Genomic DNA, 23,369 nt, shown 5'->3' with positions numbered 1-23,369 from the left:
AGAGTAGATTGTGAGAACCCACATCGGTTGGAGAGGGAAACATGACTCTCCTTACAAGTGTGTGAAAACCTCTCCCTAGCATACATGTTTTCAAATCGTGAGGTTGACGGATATACAAAAATGAGTCAAAGTGAACAATATCTACTAGCGGAGGGCTTGAGAAGTTACAACTATCTTATCCGTTGGTCGTATAAAATTTAATCTTTTTGCTTTCTTGTGAAACGTACTTTCTCTTTCAAGAATATTTTATTCTTTCAAAAATTACAATATTACCCTTCACCTTTTATAACCATGTCAAAATTACCCTTAAAGTAGAAATCCTCTAGAATGTCAACGGACATAAATTGAGACTTGAAATAGTACTAGATCTTTGTCAACCCGTACCAAGTTCTAATTATACCCCTCATTCAAACAGATTTCTAGATAAAAAAGACAGTTTTGAAACGTTCATCAAAGGTCAAGGGTAATACTATAATTTCTCAAAATAACAAGGGTATTTTTGGAATAAATTATATCTCGATATTTGAATAAAGGTAGAGGATATGTAGTTCATGAATATCCATCTTTTGGTAGGGCTACAAACATTTATAGTCTTCCATGAAATGAAAAACTAAGAGAAATTACACCTTTTCATCCCAACTTGTTCAAAGTCACGTTGACTTTGTGGGATATTTTGATGATACAGTTGACCAAACTTCATGCCATTATTAGGGGCTTCCCAGCCGATAGGTTTGGTGTGTAATAATGTTATGTCTCCATCGTTACATACATTGTCAGTCTCACAATTTTAAAACATGTCTCTTAGAGGGAGATTTCCACATCCTTGTAAAGAATGCTTCGTTTTTTCACAGACATAAAATCGTATTTTAATCTTTAAAATAAAGGGAGAAAAAAAACCTTTTATTAATTTTTTTATGACTAAAAAAAATAATAAAAAAAAGGAAAAGATATTGAAAGCGAAGGAAAGTATGAAATGTTGTTTAAAGGAACTTCACATTGATTGATAAAACATGCTAAGTTTCAGTACCTTTATTTTCTTTTTCTTTTTCTTTTTTAATTTTTTTTCTTTATTTTAATTAAATAGCTCATTTGATTTATTGCTCTATTATTGTGATTCATCATATTTCCACTTTTACCCTTTCTTTTCTAGAATTTATTTATTTTATCATTTAATTTTACGCCGATAATAATTTGGTCCCTTACTCGGACGTACTTTTAAATTTTTAACAATTTAATTAAGATTTAATGGAATTTCTTACTATAAACTAATTAAAATTCAATTTTTTTACAAATTATAAATGTTAATAAAATTGACAGTTAATTTATGACTATATTATTAAAAGTATTTTTTTTTAATCTTAATAAAAAAAAATCGCTTTGAAATTTGCATTATTTTTAAAAACATTAATTTTAAAAAAAATTGAGAGATGAGTTACTCCAAATGCTAGTAAATAATAATGTAAAAAAATATATTTATAATTAATAAAATCACTTTAAATATAGTGTAATAATAAAACTTTATAATTTAAAATAAATTTAAAAAAAAGCATAGGGTAAAATAGTTCTATTAAAAATAGTTTTTTATTTTAAATAAAAGCATTAGATTATTAAATTATTACAAATTTAAAAGTTTTTCTAAAATTAAATTGTTATAATTTTATAAATATAAATTTTTATTTCTATGGACGTTTTCATGCCAAACCTGTTTTTAATCCAATTCAATCAGAGTGAGGGGAATGGAATATTTTGAGAATATTCTTGTAGGGGAATATAAATATAACTGAGGGTAAAAGAAAGAGTGGAGGGTAAAAAGTAAAATAGAGTAGACGGAAGGAATTTACTAGAAAAATACAAGTAACAAAATATGGTAACTTTTCCTTTTATAGAATTTTGTTAAAGAGATATATTTGATTAAAGCTGACATGTCATGTTTTCACAAGTAGTGTAATAACTTTGCCAATAATAATAATAATAATAATAATAATAATAATAATAATAATAATAATAATAATAATAATAATAATAATAATAATAATGATAATAAAATGAGTATGAACTTCTTTAGAAAGTGGATAAACCAATAAATTTAAGCTAAATTAATAAATAAATAAATAAATTATAAATTTTATATTTTGCCTAAGAAAACTCATAAATTTTTAAAACTTTAAAAAAGAATTATCAAAAATAAAAATATGAAAATAGTTAGTAACTTATTTTAAAAATACTTTTAAAATTTAAAATTTTCATTTGATACCGTTCAACTTTACAAAAAGTTGGAAAATACTTCTGTTGATAGTATTATATATAATAAATACCCATAAAAAAATTTAAAAATAATATTAATACATTTACTTGTTTAAAAAAATTATGAACGAAAATTCGTCTATCGACATTTTATAGATCATATCCAAACATTTTAATGTTACTTTTGAAAGTCCATGAGTATCTTTTAAACATAATACTAGCACCAAGGGTATTTTTGGAATTGTCTTTTTTTTTTTTTAGTTTAAAAGGAAATTTTTGAAAATTCAATTATATTTTTAACTACTTTTGAAAGTTAACAGATTTTTGGACCAATATTAACGATATCCATCTAAAACTAACCGTAATAATATATATTTTTTTTAATTTAAAGGTATTTTTACTAATTTTACCATAAATTTAATATTTTAAATTACTTTTTACTAAATATTTATGAGAAAAAAGGATTTATCTCCGTATTCGAATATATATGAAGACCAGAACACGTGTTCATAGGATGACCAAAAATTGAATTACAAGTCGGCGCAAGTTTCGAGTAAGTTCGGGACTTCATCCTCAAATCTTATCATGATTGTGCACACCAATGAAATAGCACAGTCCTTCACTCATCCGATATTGTTGGAGAACCCGCCAATTTTTCATTAAACAGACATGAAAATCCTCCATCGAAAACCTAATTCCAACATAATTTATTGTTGTGTTGGCCACGATCACTCAAATTTTTCTGAATGGTCAAAACTCGAGACAACAATATCAAACCAAACCATGAATTTCTTAAAACTTTTATTTCTTTCCTTTTCTCTTTAATGAGAAAGAAAAAGGGCATTAAATGCTTTATTGGTACAATTCTTAGCAATAATGTGATATAAAAGGACTCTTTTTATTTATTTAAATAATACATATATTAAAAATATTGTAAATACTAACAATTTTATAAATCATTATTAGTTCTTAAAAAATGTGTATAATTTATATAAATTAAAATGTCAAATTTATATCATAATTTTCTTAAATAGACTTTATTGATTTAGAAAATTTCAAATTCCAAAATAAAAACTGTCAAATTTAAGGTGGTTTGATAATTGAATGCTATATTATTAAGAAAAAGAACAAAAATTTAATGACGTCATATAAATAATTATACCAATTGAATTAAAAAATATATTTGTATTATAGAATATTATTACCCATAAACTATAAAAAAATAAAAAAATAAAAAAATTATTTTCTAATTTTGGACTATTTATTTGATTGGTTAAGTCACTATTGATTTTTTTTTTTTAATTTAAATTTATTAGATATAAAATTTAAATTTAGATCTAATAAATTAATTAATTATTTAAAATTTTAAATTTATTATAAAATTCGGGTGTTTATATATCTAATCTTGAAGTCAAGGTCAAGAGGTTGAAGACGAAGAACAACTTACTGGTTTAGTCTTATTTTTATATGCAGCCTTTTTTTTTTTTTATTGATTTATTATAATAATTTTCTAATATTTTATCCATTTAAGATCAGTTGAATTAGAAATTTATTAAATATTTAAATTTCAAATTTAGTTATAATTTTATATTCAACAAATTTCCAAAACTTTAAATTTATGTATAATAAATTTATATAAATAAATTAATTAATCTATAAAAAAAATTAGAATGTTAGGAGAATTTAAAACTGAGTAGACTCGTTTTAAAATCGTGAGACTGACAGCGATACATAACGGGCAAAAGCGGATAATATCTATTAGCGGTGGGCTTGAATTGTTAGAAATTGTATCATAGCCAAACATGAAGGGGTGTGGAGCTAAGACACTTGGCTCCAAGGGGGTGGATTGTGAGATCTCACGTCAACTGGAGAAAGAAAACTGAATATTCTTCGTAAGGGTGTGGAAACCTATAAAAACTCTAGTAGACGCGTTTTAAAATCGTGAGACTGACAACAATACGTAATGGGCAAAAGCAGACAATATCTATTAGCGGTGGGGTTTGAGTTGTTATAAATGATATCAGAGTCTGACATTAAGGGGTGTGTGAGCTAAGACGCTGGGCTCCAAGAGGACGTATTGTGAGATCTCATGTCAACTGGAGAGAGAAAACTGAACCTTCTTCATAAGGAGTGGAAACCTCTAAACCGTAAAGCTGATGTGGATACATAACAGGTCAAAACAGATAACATAAGTCTAAATAATATAAATTTTAAAAGCAATATTTTTAATTTGAAATTTTAAAATATATAATTACATTACAAATAAATAAAAAGATTATTTTTATTATAAACCCAATTCATTCTTGTTAAATTAAAATATGTATTATAAATCATAATTATATAAATTTTTTAACATTATACAAATTAATAAGAATTTATAATGAACTTAGCATTTAATAGGTAACATTATGAGATCATTACTATACTAATGTTTAAATTAGAATTCAATTTTTATTGAATTCCTATTTTCATTTCCTGTCAAAAATAAAAAAATAAAAAAAAATAAAATCCATACAACTGGAAATTACGGAATTGACATCGATAATTTTTTAATTAATTTTTTTTTTTTTTGTCATCACTACCAATACTGGAAGAAGATGTCTGTTGCAGGAGCAGAGAAAGAAGTAGCGGCGGATGATCGGTCAACTTCCAGTCAATCTCAATCCCCAAATTTCCAGATTTTCTTTCCAAACCCAAACTCTGTTCTTAATCCCTCTGTTTAATCTCACATAATTTCACCTCAATTTCCTCTTCCAGATAAGAACCCCCACGCGCGCCCACTCCACATTCGCCTCTTCTTCTTCGATTATCCATTCCCCTGCCCAGATCTCTCGACAACCTCTGCTCCTCATGTTTCTTCGCTAAGACAAACCCGAAAAACCCATTTGGGGTTGTCGGATTTTCTGTTTTTTCTCTGATTCTTCGCTGTTTATACCGATTTTCTTTAATGGGTTGCGCCACTTCCAAGCTCGACGACCTCCCTGCCGTTGCACTCTGTCGCGACCGTTGCGCTTTTCTTGACGAAGCGATTCGGTTTCGCCACGCGTTCGCTCAGGCTCATACGGCGTATATTCTCTCTCTCCAAGCGGTTGGGAAATCTCTGCACAATTTTATTGAACCGGGTTATGTTTATTCTGAGCCCTCTTCTTCGCCTAACCTCAAGCTTCCTAATCAAAGAAAGGGCGACTCTGATCTTCAAGCTTCTAATTCGCCTCTACATCGTTTATCTCACTCCAATTCCAGTTCCCATCTCCATTTACCCTCCGATTCCGACGATGATTCCAGTTCCCTTCACCATTCCGATCACTCTTCGCCGTTGCACCAAACCCACGGCGATTTTCTTGACTACCCACATGGGAATCGCGGTGGTTTTGTATCCGGCGGTGGCGGTTTTGTGCAGATGAACTATATGAAGAACAATGCGATGCAGTCGGTGGTGCATCAACAGATGCCAATTAGTACAGAGAGGGTTTATCAAATGGGTGAATCTGCCTCTTCTTCTGGTTATTATCCTTATCCGAATAATGGGTATTCTAATTATGGCGGTGGTTATGGTGGGTATTACGGTTCTTCGTCATCGAAGCCGCCACCGCCGCCGCCTTCTCCGCCGAGAATCTCCGCTTGGGATTTCCTTAACTTCTTTGAAACTCCGGCTGTGGGGAACTACTACGGCAGCTACACGCCGGGGAGGGATCCGAGAGAAGTGAGAGAGGAAGAGGGAATTCCGGAATTGGAAGATGTACGATATTACCAACCGGAGGTTGTGAAGAAGGTACACGGCGACCATAACTTCGCCGAGGATAGCGGCGGGAAGTACTCTAAAGCGGCGGTGGACGACCCATTAAAGGTAGTTAACAAGAACGTCACCGCCGCGGCTTATCAGACGAAGCCCAGCGCTGCAGTGGAAGATGCCGTGCAATATGAGATGGGTGTTGTTAATAAGAAGCTTGAGGGCCATGGCAATGGAGCTCCTTCTAGCTCTGCAGCACTCAAAAGGGGAGGTGGTTCAAGGGATGTTTATGAAGTGGTGAAAGAAATTGAAGCTCTGTTCAAAAAAGCCTCAGAGTTTGGAGATGAAATCGCCAAGATGTTGGAAATGGGTCAGCTCCCTCATCAACATAAACATGGTAAATTCAACATTGAAACACAACTTAATTTGTTCATGAACGTTTGTTTTCTAAGATACTGATGGGTTTTGTATTGATCAGCATTCTTGGCTCGACCGCCCGCATCACGGCGGAGGGCCAAGCCCTCTGCTATGGCTGGTGCTGCTGCTGAAGTCGTCTTTGTTGAGGATATTGGTATGAGATCTGGAAATCTTTCAGCTACCTTGAAGAAATTGTATATGTGGGAGAAGAAACTTTATAATGAAGTGAAGGTATGTATGTTCTTCGTTGATTTAAGCTACTTTTGCAGGAGATTGTTGGGAAATCTGAGTCTTTTTGCTCTGGTTAATGCTAGTTCATGTTATTGATTGTATTGATATATTTCTGTAGGGAGAGGAAAAGATGCGGATGAGCCACGAGAGGAAGCGACATCAGCTCAAACGTTTGCACGAGAGAGGTGCCGAGGCTCAGAAAGTTGAGGCCATTCAAACATCCATAAATACGTTGTCGACGAACTTGAAAATTGCGATTCAAGTGGTCGATAAGATTTCCGAGACGATAAATAAGATTCGGGATGAAGAACTTTGGCCACAAGTTAATGAACTGATTCAAGGGTATGTGAGAATATTACTTGAACATGGAGTGTTAGTTATTGTGAGATCTGGAACGAAGCATTCCTTATAAGGGTGTGGAAACCTCTCCTTAGCAGACCGTGTTTTAAAACCTTGAAGGGAAGCCGGTAAGAAAAACCGAAAGAGGACAATATCTATTAGCGGTGTGCTAGCGAGGACGTTGGCCCCTAGGGGGTGGATTGTGAGATCCCACGTTGGTTGGAGAGGGGAACGAAGCATTCCTTACAAGGGTGTGGAAACCTCTCTCTAATTTTAAAACCTTGAGCGGAAGCCCGTAAGGGACGGGAAAGCTCAAAGAGGACAGGACAGGACAATATCTGCTAGCGGTGGTTTGGGCTGTTACAATTATATGAGAATGTTATTGTGTTGCTCTGATCTTGCTTGTTTCGTTTTCTCAACATTGTTTCCTCGGTCGTCAAGCGTGTAATGCATGTTGATTGCAGGTTAACCAGGATGTGGAAAGGTATGCTCGAATGCCATCATGCTCAGTTCCAAGCAATTAAAGAATCGCGTGGTTTAGGCCATATTAGATCAGGTGGAAAGCCTAGTGATCTCGATCTTCGAGTGACGTTGCAACTCGATCACGAGCTTATTAGCTGGACAACTAGTTTCTCAGGTTGGATAAGCGCCCAGAAAAACTTCACAAGATCCTTGAACAATTGGCTGCTGAAATGTCTTCTGTATGAGCCTGAAGAAACACCTGATGGGTTCGTTCCTTTCTCACCGGGCAGGATTGGTGCACCACCCATCTTTGTGATCTGCAACCAGTGGTCACAAGTTCTGGACAGATTCTCTGAGATGAAGGTAGTTGATTCTATGCACGTGTTTGCTAAGAGCGTTCTTCAAATATGGGAGCATGATAAGCAAGAAGTGCGTAAGACGATGATAACGAACAAGGATCTCGAAAGGAAAGCGAAAAGAATCGTTCGAGACGACCAAAAGTTGCAGAAAAAGATTCAGGCATTGGACAAGAAACTCATTATGGTCACTGGACATGTGCAAGGAGATGGCACTATCAGCCTGCAGGCAGGTCTGCAGTCCATTTTCGAGGCGCTCGAGAGGTTTGCAACCGACTCCATGAAAGCATACGAGGAGCTTTTGCAACGAAGCGCCGAAGAGAGTGCCAAGGCAAGAGTATGAAGAAGGTCGCTTATTTCTTGTGATTTGAATCATCATTATGCTGCCAATGACAACACCATCAAAAAGTTCGAAACTGGAACTCGACTGTAACAGCCCAAGTCCATTACTAGCCGATATTGTCCTTTTTGTGCTTTTCCTTTCGAACTTTCCCTTAAGGTTTTAAAATGCGTTTGGTAGGGAGAAGTTTCCACACCCTTATAAAGAATGTTTTGTTCCACTGTCCAACCGATATGAGATCTCACAATCCCACATTGAGCCAGACACTAGGCGGTGTGCCTATGTTGAGCCTCGAAGGGAGGGGGATTGTAAGATCCCACGTTAGTTGGAGTGGGAAACAAAACATTTTTTACAAGGGTGTGAAACTCTTCCTAGCAGACACGTTTTAAAACCTTAAGGGGAAGCTCGGAATGGAAAGCCTAAATAGGATAATATCTGCTAGCGGTCGCTTAGACTGTTACATCGACCATACTACTCCACGGACCAAATAACCAACTCCGTTGCAGATCATGCAGTCCCTAAATATCACATTTGAAATGGCAGTTGGTGTTACATTCTGCAGACAGACCCTCCAATTCACATAGAAACTCAACACAACACAACACAACACAAGGTGTCTGCCATTAACCGAACTTAACAGTGTTTGGTTTTTCGGTCGGGAGGGTTACGAAAGCCGTGGCTATCAGTTGAGGCCGGGCTGATGTATCTGCACACAAGAAAGAAGAGGAAGAAGAAGAAGAAGATGAGGCAGTGCTGTGCAGCTGAAAAGGACAGACATTAAGAGTCACGAGAGCTTAGGCAAAGAAATGAATGTGAAAAGGAAAGCTGTAATAACATTGAATCTCTCTGTCTCCCTCAATTATTTGATGGTTTTGTGCAGTTTTTGTGGATACAAACAAACAAAACCAGACATGGTTTGGCTTTGGAATAATTTCTTAACCTTCATAACATTTTTTTCGTGGAAATACAAGATTTTTAGTTAAATTACTTACACGAGGATCGGTCTTTTAGCCAGGTCAGGAATATCTTGTCAAATATGTCATGCTCTTGGAGAGGAATATCTCGAGCCTCGTGTAAGACAACAAAGTGCAATGAGACTAAAGTGAAGAAATGACCTTAAATCTTAGTGTTCTAACTTTGAATCGAATTATTTGACTTTCGTAAGTGACAGACCCTAAACCGTGCTTGCATTTTTCATTGCACACAACTTTGTTCTTTGTTATGTAGAAATATAGAATTTTTAGGTACTTCGAGATATTAAGTCGAGATTATCTTCTAAGATTTACTTTATTTAAATTTTCACGTATAGGAAAAATGTCTCGCTGGCATACTTTTTTGCAACAATTCTTTTTTGCAACAATTTTGTTTCATATGACTCGATAACCCGACCAACTCAAACTAAATCACAAAAGTTAAAATATGTCAGTTAGTTGGTTGATGTTGGTTGATATTTTTTTTTTTTTTGTCAACTCAACAAACCTGAAAATAAGGTTTCAATCCAACCAGTCTCTTTTCAAAACATTATAAAATTAAAAATATTCGAAGTTTGTCACTAATGTTAGTGATATTTTTTTGGTCCAGAGAATATATTTATTTATTTATTTATTTATAATTTGAATAAACCCACCATGATATTTCCAATTTGTTAATAGAAAAGTAATTGATTGTAGGCAAGAAATGTGGGCACACCATTAGGAATACAAAATTCATATCCCTTTTTACCCATTACTTACTTTTAAATATAATCAATTAAAATGGAAATAAATTATTTAAAAATTAAACTTTATTATTTAAATATAATCAATTAAATTATTTAAAAATTTAGTTTTAATTATTGGGTGGTTGTGTAAATCTAATTCTCCAAGTTTGAATAAATTTATTGCTTATTTTTTAATTCTTAATTTTATTTTTAATTCTAATATACAGCTTTATCTGATTTATTATTAAATATAATTATAATGCTTGACACAAGTGTGAACTTTTCATAAGCTTTCCTTTGACTTTTCCCCTCTTACCTAACCAAGTTTCTTTTATTTATTTATTTATTTATTTATTTTATTTTAATTATGGTATCAAACTTATATAGATTTAAAAAATTAAATATTTTTTTTAAAAATAAATATCCAAATTAGAGAAAGAAGAATAAATTGAAATTCTCCCCATGCCCATTTGAAATATATATATATATATATTAGCATATATTCTTTTTAAATATTAAATTCGAGAAATAATTAAAAGTTATATGCGTATAAAAGTAAACACGTCCCTCAAACAGAAATTTTAAGGAATATTTTATTCACCTCTCAACGGATATTTTTAAAACTTTAAAAATCAAATAAAAATTAATAAAAAATAAAAAATTTATGTATATACGTTAGAAATCACGACCACAATGGTACGATATTGTCCACTTTGAATGTAAGCGGTGTATTCCTCACTTATAGACTCATCATCTTCCACTAAATTAACCAATGTGGGATTCACTCTCAATAATCCTCAACAATTCTCTCCTCAAATAAAGTTATGAAGCTCTCCAATAGCCTCCCCTTAATCGAGGCTCGACTCCTTTATCTGGAGCCATCAAACAAAGTACACCCTTTGTTCGACACTTTAGTCAATTTTAACTACACCTTCCAGGCTCACAATCTTTATTCGATATTTGAGGATTTTATTGTCATTGGTAAGTTTAGGGCATGACTTTGATACCATGTTAGAAATCACGACTCTCCACAATGGTATGATATTGTCTACTTTGAGCATAAGCTCTCATGGCTTAGAGATGGTATTTTCACTTATCAACCCATGATCTTCCACTAAATGAACGAAGAACTCACTCCCAATAATCGTTAACAATATATAAAAATAATTATTTGAAACAAGTGTTATTATGTAATGATTCCAAAATGGTGTGTTAGTAGGAATGATTAGCATTTAAAAATGGTAGAAAAGAAAACTTTACGTACTTAATTATATATTAAGGATCGGAGGTTTCAGACATCACTGTATGGAACTTGGATTTGTTGGGATTAGGAAGGAAGTTGACCCAGATTAATTAAACCCCTCACTTAATCAAATCCAATTCTGCTGAATTTTTACGAGCCGTTTCTTTAATTGAATGAACTGTAAGAACTGCTCCTCTTTTTAATTACCCCATCAATCGTGAGAGAATAAAAAGGGAGAGAGAAAAGACGAGGCCCTCTCCTAGCTCCTCCTCGCTTTGTGTTTCTTTTCTTGTAGAGCTTAAAAAGTTGCTTCCCCACCTCATATTCGTCTCTTTCCTTCTCCAATCCCCTCTCTGCTTCACTTTCCCCTCTTCTCCAGTTGATTTTTCAAAAGGGTTGTGAGAAAAATTTGTTATGGGGTGCTGTGAATCCATCTTTTTGACAGAAACCCACCCTGAAAAGGTTCAAACCCAGCAACCTCCGCCGCCGTATGTGGAGCCGCCGCCTTCTATTGGACCCAACACGACCCCCGGAGATATGGTTTCCAGTTTCTCCGAGTTTTCCTTATCGGACCTTAAGGCTGCAACCGACAATTTCAGCTCCAACTTCATAGTCTCCGAGAGCGGCGAGAAGGCTCCGAACATTGTGTATAAGGGCCGACTTCAAAACCGGAAGTGGATCGCTGTTAAGAAGTTCACGAAGGTGGCTTGGCCGGACGCCAAGCAATTTGTGGTACTTCTTGCTCTTGTTTTGAAGAATTTGATTGTGTTTTTGTGTTTTTGTTGAGTTTTTGATGATTTTATGCAATGGGTGTGTGGAATTTTGGGGCAATTTTTAGGAAGAGGCTTCGGGCGTTGGGAAGCTAAGGCATCCAAGGTTTGCGAATTTGATAGGGTATTGCTGCGATGGTGATGAGCGGCTGCTGGTTGCGGAGTTCATGCCTAATGATACTCTTGCAAAGCATTTGTTCCACTGTATGCTTTCATTTTCTTTTACTTCAATCATCACCAACATTACTTGTGTTTACTGGAAGTGTATAAGCATACATTTAGCATAACATTTCTATTGGAACTTGATTCTGTTAAGCTATGGGGATTACGGGAAGGGAACGTGTTTATCGACTCCGAAACAACGAAACTATTAGAAGTGGGGATGATCTTATAGGTACGAGGTATAACCAAAAGCAAAATCACCGAAGTTTAAGCTTGAAGTAGACTATATCATACTATCGTAGAGACTTGGGAGGTTCATTGCCCTTAGGCGAACTACATCGACCCCATTTAGCTATCACGACATCATTATTTAAGTTGTAGGTGTTGCTGAGAATAACTACATCGACCCCGTTTGGCTATCATGGCATTATTATTTAAGTTGTAGGTGTTGCTTAGAATAACTACATCGACCCCGTTTGGCTATACGACATCATTATGGTTAGATTTTGCGTGTAGCTACGTATGATCGAGTGAGCTTGCTACGTTTTTGCAGGGGAAAATCAAACCATTGAGTGGGCCATGCGGTTGAGAGTTGCGTACTATATTGCTGAAGCTTTGGAATATTGTACCACTAAAGGCCGTGCATTGTACCATGACTTGAATGCTTACAGAGTTCTTTTTGATGAGGTATCATTTTCACTTATTGGTATCTATTTTTAGTTTTTTGATGTAATGTTTATCTTCATTTCGTTGCTCTCGTTTATAGGGTGGCGATCCACGTCTTTCGTGTTTTGGATTGATGAAAAACAGTAGGGACGGTAAGAGTTACAGCACAAATCTGGCCTACACACCACCTGAGTATTTGAAAAATGGTACTTTGATGTTTATCTTTTGTTTGTTATTAGAAACCGAGTATTTTTCGTGTCAAAAGGTTGATAGCAACAATAACGCTCCGTTTTCCGTTGTTTTGAGCTACGTTTATAAATTTACTAGCGTTTCGAGTGTTGTTCGTCACTTTGATTTGTCTATTGTAGGAAGGGTAACCCCTGAAAGTGTTATTTATAGCTTTGGTACTGTTCTCTTGGATCTTCTAAGTGGCAAGCACATCCCTCCAAGTCATGTAAGTAGCTAATTTTGTGAAGTTGTTTACATTTAACAATGTATGCTTCTATTTTTGTTCTTTATAAGAACAGTTCTTTCCTTGATTATTATGATTTCCATTTGATTCTCTGTTGTGTGGATGCGTGGTACTGGTTATTATTTGACATCTCGCTCGTCTCCTAGATTATGGATTCATTTGCTACACGATTTGATTTAAAAGTGTGTGTGATTATAAGGATGCCACTGTTTTTTGGAGTAATTGTAACCGTCCAAGCCCGCCGCTAGTAGATATTGTTCTCTTTTTGCTTTTTTACGGTTACTCTGACCACTCAAAAAATAGGTGTATGCCGCTTGGAGCGGCAAGCACACGGTATAGTTGTGTGCTCACCGCACCAAGCGGCGTACGCCCATTTTTAGAGGGGTCCTCTCGTTTGAGTGGCCCTAAAAAAAGAAAAAAGAAAACAATATCTACTAGCGGCGGGTTTGGGCGGTTACAAATGGTATCAGAGCCAGACACCGAGCGGTGTGCCAACGAGGATCTAGGCCCCCCAAGAGGGGTGGATTGTGAGATCCCACATCGGTTGGAGAGGGGAATGAAACATTCCTTATAAGGGTGTGGAAACCTCTCCCTAGTGGACGCGTTTTAAAACCTTGAGGGAAACCCGAAAGGGAAAGCCCAAATTGGGCAGTGTCTGCTAGTAGTGGGCTTAGGCTGTTAGAGTAATACAATTCGGGGTTACTATAACACCGTTGAATTATGGTCAAGGTTAATGATACAATAATTCAGCAAATACGATTGGATTGTCGTTAACATGTTCTTCCAAAGTCATAGAAATTTTCGTATCAGTTTCCGAGGATGTAATTAAGATCTACAACATGTTCATACGTCTCATTTTTGTATGGTCCTGTTATAAGGATTTAAATTATTCACGTTACATAAGTTTGATAAAATACATTTGCAAACGCAGGCTCTCGATCTGATTCGAGGAAAGAACATCATTCTCTTAATGGATTCGCATTTGGAAGGAAAATTTTCTACAGAGGACGCAACCGTGGTGGTTAATCTCGCTTCTCAGTGTTTACAATATGAACCGAGGGACCGACCTAACACAGAGGACCTCGTTTCGACCCTCGCTCCCCTGCAAACAAAACCCGAAGTAAAGAACTTTGCTTACTCCCTTAGGCCATTCATATCTATATCTTCCAACACAGCCTATCAAATATGTTTTAATAGGATATCTGTGATATATGTACTGTGATGCTGTGGGTGTTTGTAGGTTCCCTCTTATGTCATGCTTGGAATAGAGAAGCAGGAGGATGCTGCAATAGCCCCTATAGCCCCGATAGCCCCGATAACCCCGATAACCCCACAACGTCCTTTATCGTCGATGGGTGAGGCCTGCTCGAGGATAGATCTCACTGCAATTCATCAAATCTTGATAATGACACACTACCGAGACGATGAAGGAACTAATGAGGTTGCCTCGATTTATTCAACTCGGTTTATAAGATTAAGTGACTCTGTTTTATGAGCAGGAAGGTTTTAACTAAGAGTTCTTGAGTTGTTTCAGCTATCGTTTCAAGAGTGGACACAACAGATGAGAGATATGTTGGAGGCAAGAAAGCGAGGGGATTTTGCCTTCCGGGACAAAAACTTTAAAGCTGCCATTGATTGTTATTCACAGGTATTTATCTACGTAATACTGACAGCGTTTTTTGTGAGATCCCACGTTGATTGGAGAGAAGAATGAGTGCGAGCGAGGACGTTGGGTACAAGGGCGTGGCACCCTAGCATACGCATTTGAAAAACCTTGAGGGGAACTGCGAAAGGGAAAGTCCAAAAGGACAATATATGCTAGCGGTGGGCTTGGGTTGTTATAGTTGGTATTAGAGCCAGACACTGGGTGGTGTGCTAGCGAGGACGTTGAGCCCTCAAGGGGGGATTGTGAGATCCCATATTGATTGGAGAGAGCATTGAGTGCCAGCGAGAACGTTAGGTATAGGGGTGGAAACCTCTCCCTAGTAGACACGTTTTAAAAACCTTGAAGGGTAGCCTGAAAGGGAAAGCCCAAAGAAGACAACATCGGCTAGCGGTGGGCTTGGGTTGTTACAGTTGGTATCAGAGCCAGGTATGCCAGCAATGATGCTGAGGCCCAAAGGGGGTGGATTGTGAGATCTCACATCGATTGGAGAGAGGACTGAGTGTCAGCGAGAACGTTAGGTATAAGGGTGTGAAAACCTCTCCCTAGCACACGTTTTAAAAACCTTGAGGGGTAGTCTGAAAGGGAATGCCCAAAAAGGACAATATATGCTAGCGGTGGAATTAGGTTGTTATAGTTGGTATTAGAGCCAGACACAGGGCAGTGTGCTAGCGAGGACACTGAGCCCCTGTGAGATCCCACATAGATTATAGAGAGGAATGAATGTCAGCGAGAACATTGGGTATAAGGGTGTGGAAACCTCTCCCTAGTAGACCGGTTTTCAAAACCTTGAGGGGTAGCCTGGAAAGGAAAGCCTAAAGAGGACAATATCTGTTAGCAGTAGACTAGGTCTACTTTAAGTTATTTTGAGCCTTCTTTACGCTATGTTCGGTCATTTATTTTCACAATTAGGCCAAAACAATTCATGTGACATGACTTTTGTGGCTTTAAAATTCTCTTCTTTGCAGTTCATAGATGTAGGAACAATGGTATCCCCGACCGTGTTTGCTCGACGAAGCCTGTGCTATTTGTTGTGCGATCAACCCGATGCTGCACTTCGTGATGCAATGCAAGCACAATGTGTATATCCAGATTGGCCCACAGCCTTCTACATGCAATCAGTTGCTCTTGCAAAGCTGGATATGCAGAAAGATGCGATCGACATGTTGAACGAAGCAGCTGCATTGGAAGAGAAGAGGCAACGAGGTGGACGATGATCACGATAATGAACTAAACATTGCTGTAATTACGAGCATTCGGGTGTCGTTTGTTGCTGAGGCTACCACAATTTGTATAAAGCACGAGCTGGTAATTTTCTTACTTGGATAAAGAAAATGTGAACTACTTACATTTAACTTGTTTGTTCATGTCAATTGTAGAGGAGCTTGTAAATTCAATCAATTTAAACCATCTCTATGAATATGACCTTCTAGTTAGTTTGGTAGAGCCCCTTGTCAAGTTTTATGAATTGAGTCAAACAAAACAATAATATTCAAACTTCCCAAATCTCGGTACGTTATTTGATACTTGATCTAGAATGTCAATGTTAGAGCCCACGTCGGTTGGAGAGGAGAATGAAACCTTCTTTATAAGGGTGTGGAAACCTCTTGTGAGGCTGACGACGATATGTAACGGGCCAAAGTAGACAATATCTACTAACAGTGGGGTTAAACTATTACAAATTATATCAGAGCTAGGTAGCAAACGGTGTGTCACTGAGGACGTTGGGCCTCGAAGGAGGGTGGATTGTAACATTCCACATCGGTTAGAGAGAGCAACTAGTGTCAGCGAGGACGCTAGGCCTTGAAGGGGAGTGGGACGTTGGGCCTCAAAGGGGGAGGATTGTGACATCCCACGTCGGTTGGAGAGAGCAACTAGTGCCAGCGATGACGCTAGGCCCTTGAAGGGGGTGGATTGTGAGATCTCACATCAGCTGTAGAGGGGAATGAAGCATTTCTTTATAAGGGTGTGGAAACCTCTCCCTAGTAGACGCGTTTTAAAACCGTGAGGTTGACGGCGATACGTAACAGGCCAAAACAGACAATATCTCCTAGCGATGGGCTTGGACTTTTACAAGAATAGAGAATCTCTACCATGTCTCATATTCATTCACTCACTCAAAGATCATATAAGCTAAAGGTCGAGAGATGGTCTCGGTCTGGTCATGAGAATGAATGGTGCATTAGTTCCGATCTTCTCTCACACAAAGCTTCTCGATTTCTCTCTACCCAATATCCAAAACCGAAAAACAAAGTTCGAGAAGTTGAGAATTTAGAGAACGGCCTCGTTACGCCTTCCCAACACATTAATCACAATGGAGTCCAACTTAAACTTTTAGACAAAACATCCTTTCATTTGATTTTGGTTACATGTCTGTCCTTTTTCCACATTCAATTCTCATTCTCATCTTTCAAATGTTGGGGCCAGCCACTAGTAAAGGACACAGGACAGGAAAAAATGGGTTCACTTTCCAGTAATACACCTGATTTATAGGACTCTGCTAACAAAAGGGCTCCTTGTCCTCCCCTTTCTCAACAACAAGACATGACAGCCAGATTCCAGGACATAACCATTATTACCCTTCCATTTCCTTTCCCTCCTTTTTCTCGTTCATCGATACCGTATCGGTGTTCGGTTCACAAAGTTAGATTTCTGTGTCCGACCATTTAAGAAATCGATGTATACGTTTTCTTAATTCGGGTTATACGAAATCAAAACGATGAATTGGTTGGGAGACAGTGTCTCGGTTATACTTGTCGAAGACATGTTGTCCCTGTTTTCTAAAACCATTTTTCAAGAATAGAGTCAAAGACTTGAGCATACGTTGTCTAGGTAAATGACTATTAAGTTTTAGTTGGTTGACTTACACGAGGACAAGAGCAAGTGTCAAACAATTGCTGTCTAGGTAAATTGACTACTAAGTTTTAGTTGGTTGACTTACACGAGGACAAGAGCAAGTGTCAAACAATTGCTGTCTAGGTAAATTGACTACTAAGTTTTAGTTGGTTGATTTACTCGAGGACAAGAGCAAGTGTCACACAATTGCTGTCTAGGTAAATGACTACTAAGTTTTAGTTGGTTGACTTACTCGAGGGCAAGAGTAAGTGTCACAAAATTGCACGGCAAGTCTCAAAAGAGTGCGATTGTAACATGTGACACAAATTTATGTCAACTATAAATTATCGTGTTGTTATTTTTAAATTATCAACGTATCTTAAATTAAATTTGAAGACAAAGGAAGTACTAAACAAAGTCACGATCTTGCCATTTGATTAGATAAGTTTAGTATTTTAGTATAATCATATTTATTATACGGTATTAAAATTTGAACCTTTGACCTTAAGAAACGAGATACATGTCAGATACCGTTCAATTATGCTTATGTTGACTTAAAATCTTGTATCGAACAAATGATTTCATCTGGTATCGAACATATATAGCTTTCAATACAAAACCATATGGATGGTTCATGAATATCTTTGTATGTTCCATATGAACTAAATATTGCAATAATCTTTAGAGAGATTCTTGCTTATGTACGTAATAATAACATTAAATAGAGCATTGAGGGGACAGGTTTTGTCCTTGACTTGAAAGACAACATTATCTGGCAAGACATCCATAATCCTACCTAGCTGGAAAAGATTGGTTGTTTGATGTGGATTAGGTATCTACGAAAGTGTCCGATCGGTTTGTATTTTGTTGTTTCGGTTTGTTCTTTGTACTTTCAAACGTTTGAATAACGATTTGCAACTCTTATTTTCGCGTCTAACTTTAATATGATTGAATTTCTAGACCCAGTTTACACGGTATGTTGACTATATTATTTATGGAAGAATATGAAGATTTTTATCGCATAAGCATTAGAAACGACGTTAACATATTAAATACAGATTTAAAAAGTTCAATAACTTATTAAAAGCTCGATTAAATCATATAAAATACTTTGACAGTTTGAGTATGTTTCAATCACAATCACGTGTTTCTAGATTTTAAAAGTGAGAGCGGTCATGAGGATAAAATGACTAAAAAATACTTAAATGAAAATCACTACCTATACTAACAGGGCATACTTTCATTTTCGATTGCTCAATCATAGAACCCTAAATTTAAGCCTGTTTTGCTTGTAGCAATTTTATGTTGGGCCGACCTAAGAATTTTCTTAGGAAATATGTGAGTGAGGACAAAACATGTTAGAAGGATTCACGTTGGTATGTAGAGATAGTTTTCATTAAATGAAGAGTAAGCAACGTGATTATGTTGCAGATGATGCAGGAGAATGTCGGGGCACAGAAGTTGGATTGGATCGATCGAATATTTCGGGTTAGGAGGGTTTTTAATACTCCTAAATAATATGAACTACGTCGTTTCAAAGATAGTGTGTCTGAACCTCACTTTGGACCCGACCATTTGGATTTGAACTTATTTAGCTTTGGGTCTAATTCTTTGGGTTTGGGCTTTGTTGGCTTTAAGCTTAACACTTATAGATTTGGGCTTTGGGCTAAACTGTCACTTAATGGGCTAAAACTATTTATAATAATATGATTCTGGTGACAAAAATACCATATAATAATATCAATATATATATTTATAAATAATTAAAACATATGAGAAATTTTGTAATAAGTAAAATAAATATGTCAAAAAAAAATTAATGTATATAAAAATATTATATACGATGGATTATATTAATTCAATAATATTAATTGGATTACCTATCTCAGAGTCTGAGAGTATATGTAATATAAACATGCTACAAAGGTATATTAATTGGGTTACCTAGCTGGTTCGAGATCGGTCGAGCAACTCTGAAAGTAGAATTAGTTAAAGAAAGATGAAGACTGCAAAAATTGGTCGACTCATCAAGCCCGCCTGAAGAGTGCATGCATGAATATTGTTAGAAAGGGAGAATATATATATATATATATATATATATATATATATATATAAAAAGATATGCAAATTGATTTTTGGTGAATAAGATAATAAGGATAGGTGGTGTTTGGGTAGACACCCATATCATAACCATCAAATTTCTCTCTATATTTTTATTCCAAACTCTATATTAAATTAAACCAACATTCAATTATTAAGTCTACTTGCCTTTTAATTAAACAAATTTTGATATCTCATTGGTTAAACGCCTCAACGCCCGAAGTTAAGTTAGTTGGAGAGATTTAAACCTACCAATTGATTTAAGAATGGTCCGAGAATATTATGATTTGACTGCAAAATGAGCTAATACATAAAAGTAAGGTTATATCAAGAGATAGGGCGAGGCAGACTGAAGATGTGAGTTGGGCGAGGTGGGGTCGGGGACGGAGAATGTAATCTCTATCTCCCGACCCCATTTAGCTAATAAGGAGAAATCTCTCATCACTCATTTCTTCATGGTAAGAATTTTGCCATGTTTGGGACAAGTTCCTATAGGGTCCCGATCCCTACTGATTAAATGGACATTTCTAATTACATCGTATAAATAGATTTCAACTCTATATCTAGACTTTAATGGTGTAATTCATTTTATTCCAAAAATACCCTTTTCGAGATAGAAAATTAACTTATAAAAATGGAAAGAGACAACAATAATAATAATATTAATTTTGTAATTGAATATTCGGGGAAGTAGTATGAAAGGGGTTTCCTCACACGTGTGCATGTGGAAAGCTATGTTCTTGTCTCTATACTAACAGCTCAGCTTCAGCTCCTCAGCTCCAACTGTACAAAATCTCAGAGTTGGATTTTAATCTTATTTTCTACAAAAATAATAGGAAACAAATTAATTAATTAATTAATTAATATATTGGCAAATATCTATAATTAACGCAGCCATTTTATTTAAATTTTTTATGAAGTTGTAATTAAATAGTTAATGAAGGCTGAGAAGAAGACAAAAATAGGGTCCTGATAATAATAAATAAATAAATAAATAAAATAAAATAAAATAATGTTGGGTTATGAGTTGGAGACGTGGGTGGGCAGGGGACAGTCCATAAACATTGCTTAATTTTTGTGTTTTTGGATCCAAATCTCAATCCCAATCACGTTTACACCTCACTAATTCTTCTTCTTCTCCTCCTTCAAATGGATCAGATTCTGGTTGTCCCCTTTCAACCTCGAATCGATTTACGTAGAAAAATATACCAAATTTGAAAGAAAATTTAAAAAAAAAAATCGAGTATTGGTGCATTGCTTAACTTCTTCGTGCCGAAACTTTCCTATACACGAGACATACGTGCGAGCGTGGGCCCACGCACTCGCATCGAATACCATAGAACTTGCATATTGTTGATGATGAAAGTCCCACATCCCACATCGGCTAATTTAGGGAATGCTTATGGGTTTATAATCAAAGAATACTTTCTCCATTGATACGAGGCCTTTTGGGGAAGCCCAAGAACTTATGCTCAGAGTGGACAATATCATACCATTGTGGAGAGTCGTGTTCATCTAACATGGTATCAAAGTCATGCCCTGAACTTAGTCATACCAAGACTCCAAATGCTAAACTATATTCATATTGGTTCATGTGCATGGTTGTCTTACACCGTCATGATTTTATTTTTCAAATATTTTTGATGAAAAAAATGTGTTGAAATAATAATAATTGTAAAAAAAAAATGAAAAATAAAAAACAAGAGGAATATTAAATGATTCAAATGGATCAGATTCTGGTTGTCTCCTTTCAACAAATTTGGCATATAAAGAGATGAAACATAAAAAGAGAGAGAAAAAGAAAAGAAAAAAAGTTGTGAATAAGTTTCGAACCCTTTCTCTTCTCCTTCTTCAAATGGGAGGCTCCTCCAATTACCACGCCCGTTCCAACAGCCTACCGACGAGGCCTCACCCATTGGTCACGGAGTGCGACGAGCACCTCTGCCGGCTGAAGGCACTGGACTCGGCTCCATGGACGGCGCCCGGGATGGCCAAGAAGCTGGCGGGGCTGCAGGACTTGCAGGAGTGCGTCAACAAGCTGCTGCTACTACGGCGGACGAGGGAGGCGTTTGCGACGCAGCGGCGGGAGAAATGGGTGGATGAGGTTTTTGATGGGTCGTTGAGGTTGCTGGACTTGTGCAGCGCTGCTAAAGATGGTGTTATTCATACTAAGGAGTGTGTGAGGGAGTTGCAATCCTTGGTTAGGAGGAGATCCTCTTCTTGGGCTTGTGGAAATGGTGTTGTTAATCAGGTTTGTGATTGAACTTCGTTCGTTCGTTCGTTCGTTCGTTCGTTGATGAGTTGTCGTAAATTTAAAGTTTTATTAGACAAGAGATTCGTTTTAATTATTGAAATTGGAAAGTGTGTCGGGTTTTGGATTTAGGTTTTGATTTAATTGAATTGGATTTTGACGTTATAAACGAGTGTCGTAATCACTGACGTTTTGAAAAATTATTCTAACGGGTGTGTTGTATATTTACCATTGAAAATATATGGTACTCTATAGATATATGATTTTCAACCAAGTTTATTAAAATTGCCGAGTTTCGGGAGTTTTTGTGAGATCCCATGTTGGTTGGAGAGGGGAACAAAACATTTTCTATTTGGGTGTGGAAACATACCCGTAGTTGACCTGTTTTAGAATCGAGAGGCTGATGGCGTACGTAACGGATCAAAGTGGACAATATCTCCTAGCGGTGGGTTTGGGCTGTTATAGTTTTATTCAATATTGGTTGATCTCCGTACATTGGTAGAGATTAGAAATTTTGAAGAGATCATGAATCTTAGTATTGTTTTTTTTATGGTGAAAATTAATAAACGTGACAAAATTATGAGTGAATTTTAATTTTTTTTTCCCGTTTTACACGTATTCTATTGTGATATTATATTAAAGTCGATAACTTTAGCTTTGATCTGCAGGTAGAAAAGTATTTAGCCTCAAGAAAAGTAGTGAAACGAGCAATCCAAAAGGCTTTAACGAGCCTAAAGACATACGGGACAAAACCAAGCTCAATCTCCATTAAAGACATCGAAACCATGGCCTTAATAGGCCTATTATTCGACGTAGAAGCAGCAAGTGTGAACGTTTTCGAAGCCCTCATGAGCTACGTTTTGGGAAAGAAAGGGAAGACCAGGGGCAGCGGGTGGGCACTAGTTTCAAAGCTCATGCACTCCAAAAGAGCGATTTTAACCGAAGAAGCTGCAGAAGGAGAGGCAAATGAGTTCGCCACCGTAGACGCAGCGGTCGACACGGTGGCGAGCAAATTAAACTCCGACAGCCCGACGACGGGCAACGGCGGGATAGAGAGCATGGGAGATCAGCTAGGGAAGTTGGAGGTATGTGTTCAAGATTTAGAAGGAGGATTGGATGGTTTGTTTAGGAGATTAATAAGAAATAGGGTTTCACTTTTGAATATCATCAATACTTAAGGGTATATTAGGAAGAATCTTAATTCAGGTTGATGGATTCCATTGGTGTATGTATTTTTTTAGGCCATGGTTTGTAGATGAATATTTGTCACGAGCGTAAAATTTTGGTTAAATTACAAATTTGACCCTAGAAAAAATTATAATTTAGTCTCTATATTTTTAAATATTAAAATTTCATCAGTATATTAAATCACATAAATTAATTTTTTTA

At 36.2% G+C, this 23,369-nt stretch overlaps 3 protein-coding genes across 4 annotated transcripts; all 3 read left to right on the top strand.

Annotated features, from left to right (window-relative positions):
- Positions 1-4,882: 4,882 nt before the first annotated feature.
- LOC111777356 (protein ALTERED PHOSPHATE STARVATION RESPONSE 1) lies at positions 4,883-9,112 on the top strand. Its single transcript, XM_023656905.2, has 4 exons — positions 4,883-6,371; positions 6,453-6,622; positions 6,741-6,964; positions 7,426-9,112. The coding sequence occupies exons 1-4, from the start codon at positions 5,192-5,194 to the stop codon at positions 8,120-8,122; spliced, it is 2,271 nt and encodes a 756-aa protein (XP_023512673.2). The 5' UTR covers positions 4,883-5,191; the 3' UTR covers positions 8,123-9,112.
- A 2,168-nt stretch (positions 9,113-11,280) lies between these two features.
- Positions 11,281-16,238, top strand: LOC111777600 (serine/threonine-protein kinase BSK1). 2 transcript variants are annotated; one of them, XM_023657268.2, is made up of 9 exons: positions 11,281-11,793; positions 11,900-12,035; positions 12,547-12,680; positions 12,760-12,811; positions 13,028-13,113; positions 14,063-14,251; positions 14,372-14,572; positions 14,666-14,779; positions 15,763-16,238. In XM_023657268.2, exons 1-9 carry the CDS (start codon positions 11,476-11,478, stop codon positions 16,009-16,011), a joined length of 1,479 nt encoding a protein of 492 aa, XP_023513036.1. In that variant the 5' UTR covers positions 11,281-11,475; the 3' UTR covers positions 16,012-16,238. The 2 variants fall into 2 exon arrangements, with proteins under 2 accessions (XP_023513036.1, XP_023513035.1); XM_023657267.2 differs by having other exon boundaries at positions 12,760-12,865.
- A 5,299-nt stretch (positions 16,239-21,537) lies between these two features.
- Positions 21,538-23,264, top strand: LOC111777032 (uncharacterized). Its single transcript, XM_087118761.1, has 2 exons — positions 21,538-21,980; positions 22,649-23,264. Exons 1-2 carry the CDS (start codon positions 21,585-21,587, stop codon positions 23,156-23,158), a joined length of 906 nt encoding a protein of 301 aa, XP_086974887.1. The 5' UTR covers positions 21,538-21,584; the 3' UTR covers positions 23,159-23,264.
- The last annotated feature ends 105 nt before the right edge of the window (positions 23,265-23,369 follow it).

Source organism: Cucurbita pepo, chromosome 16, assembly GCF_057944985.1.
Source record: "Cucurbita pepo subsp. pepo isolate OVF chromosome 16, ASM5794498v1, whole genome shotgun sequence".
Lineage (NCBI taxonomy): Eukaryota > Viridiplantae > Streptophyta > Magnoliopsida > Cucurbitales > Cucurbitaceae > Cucurbita > Cucurbita pepo.
The sequence above is the reverse complement of the archived record's forward strand: the minus strand, read 5'-3'. Positions and strand labels throughout refer to the sequence as shown.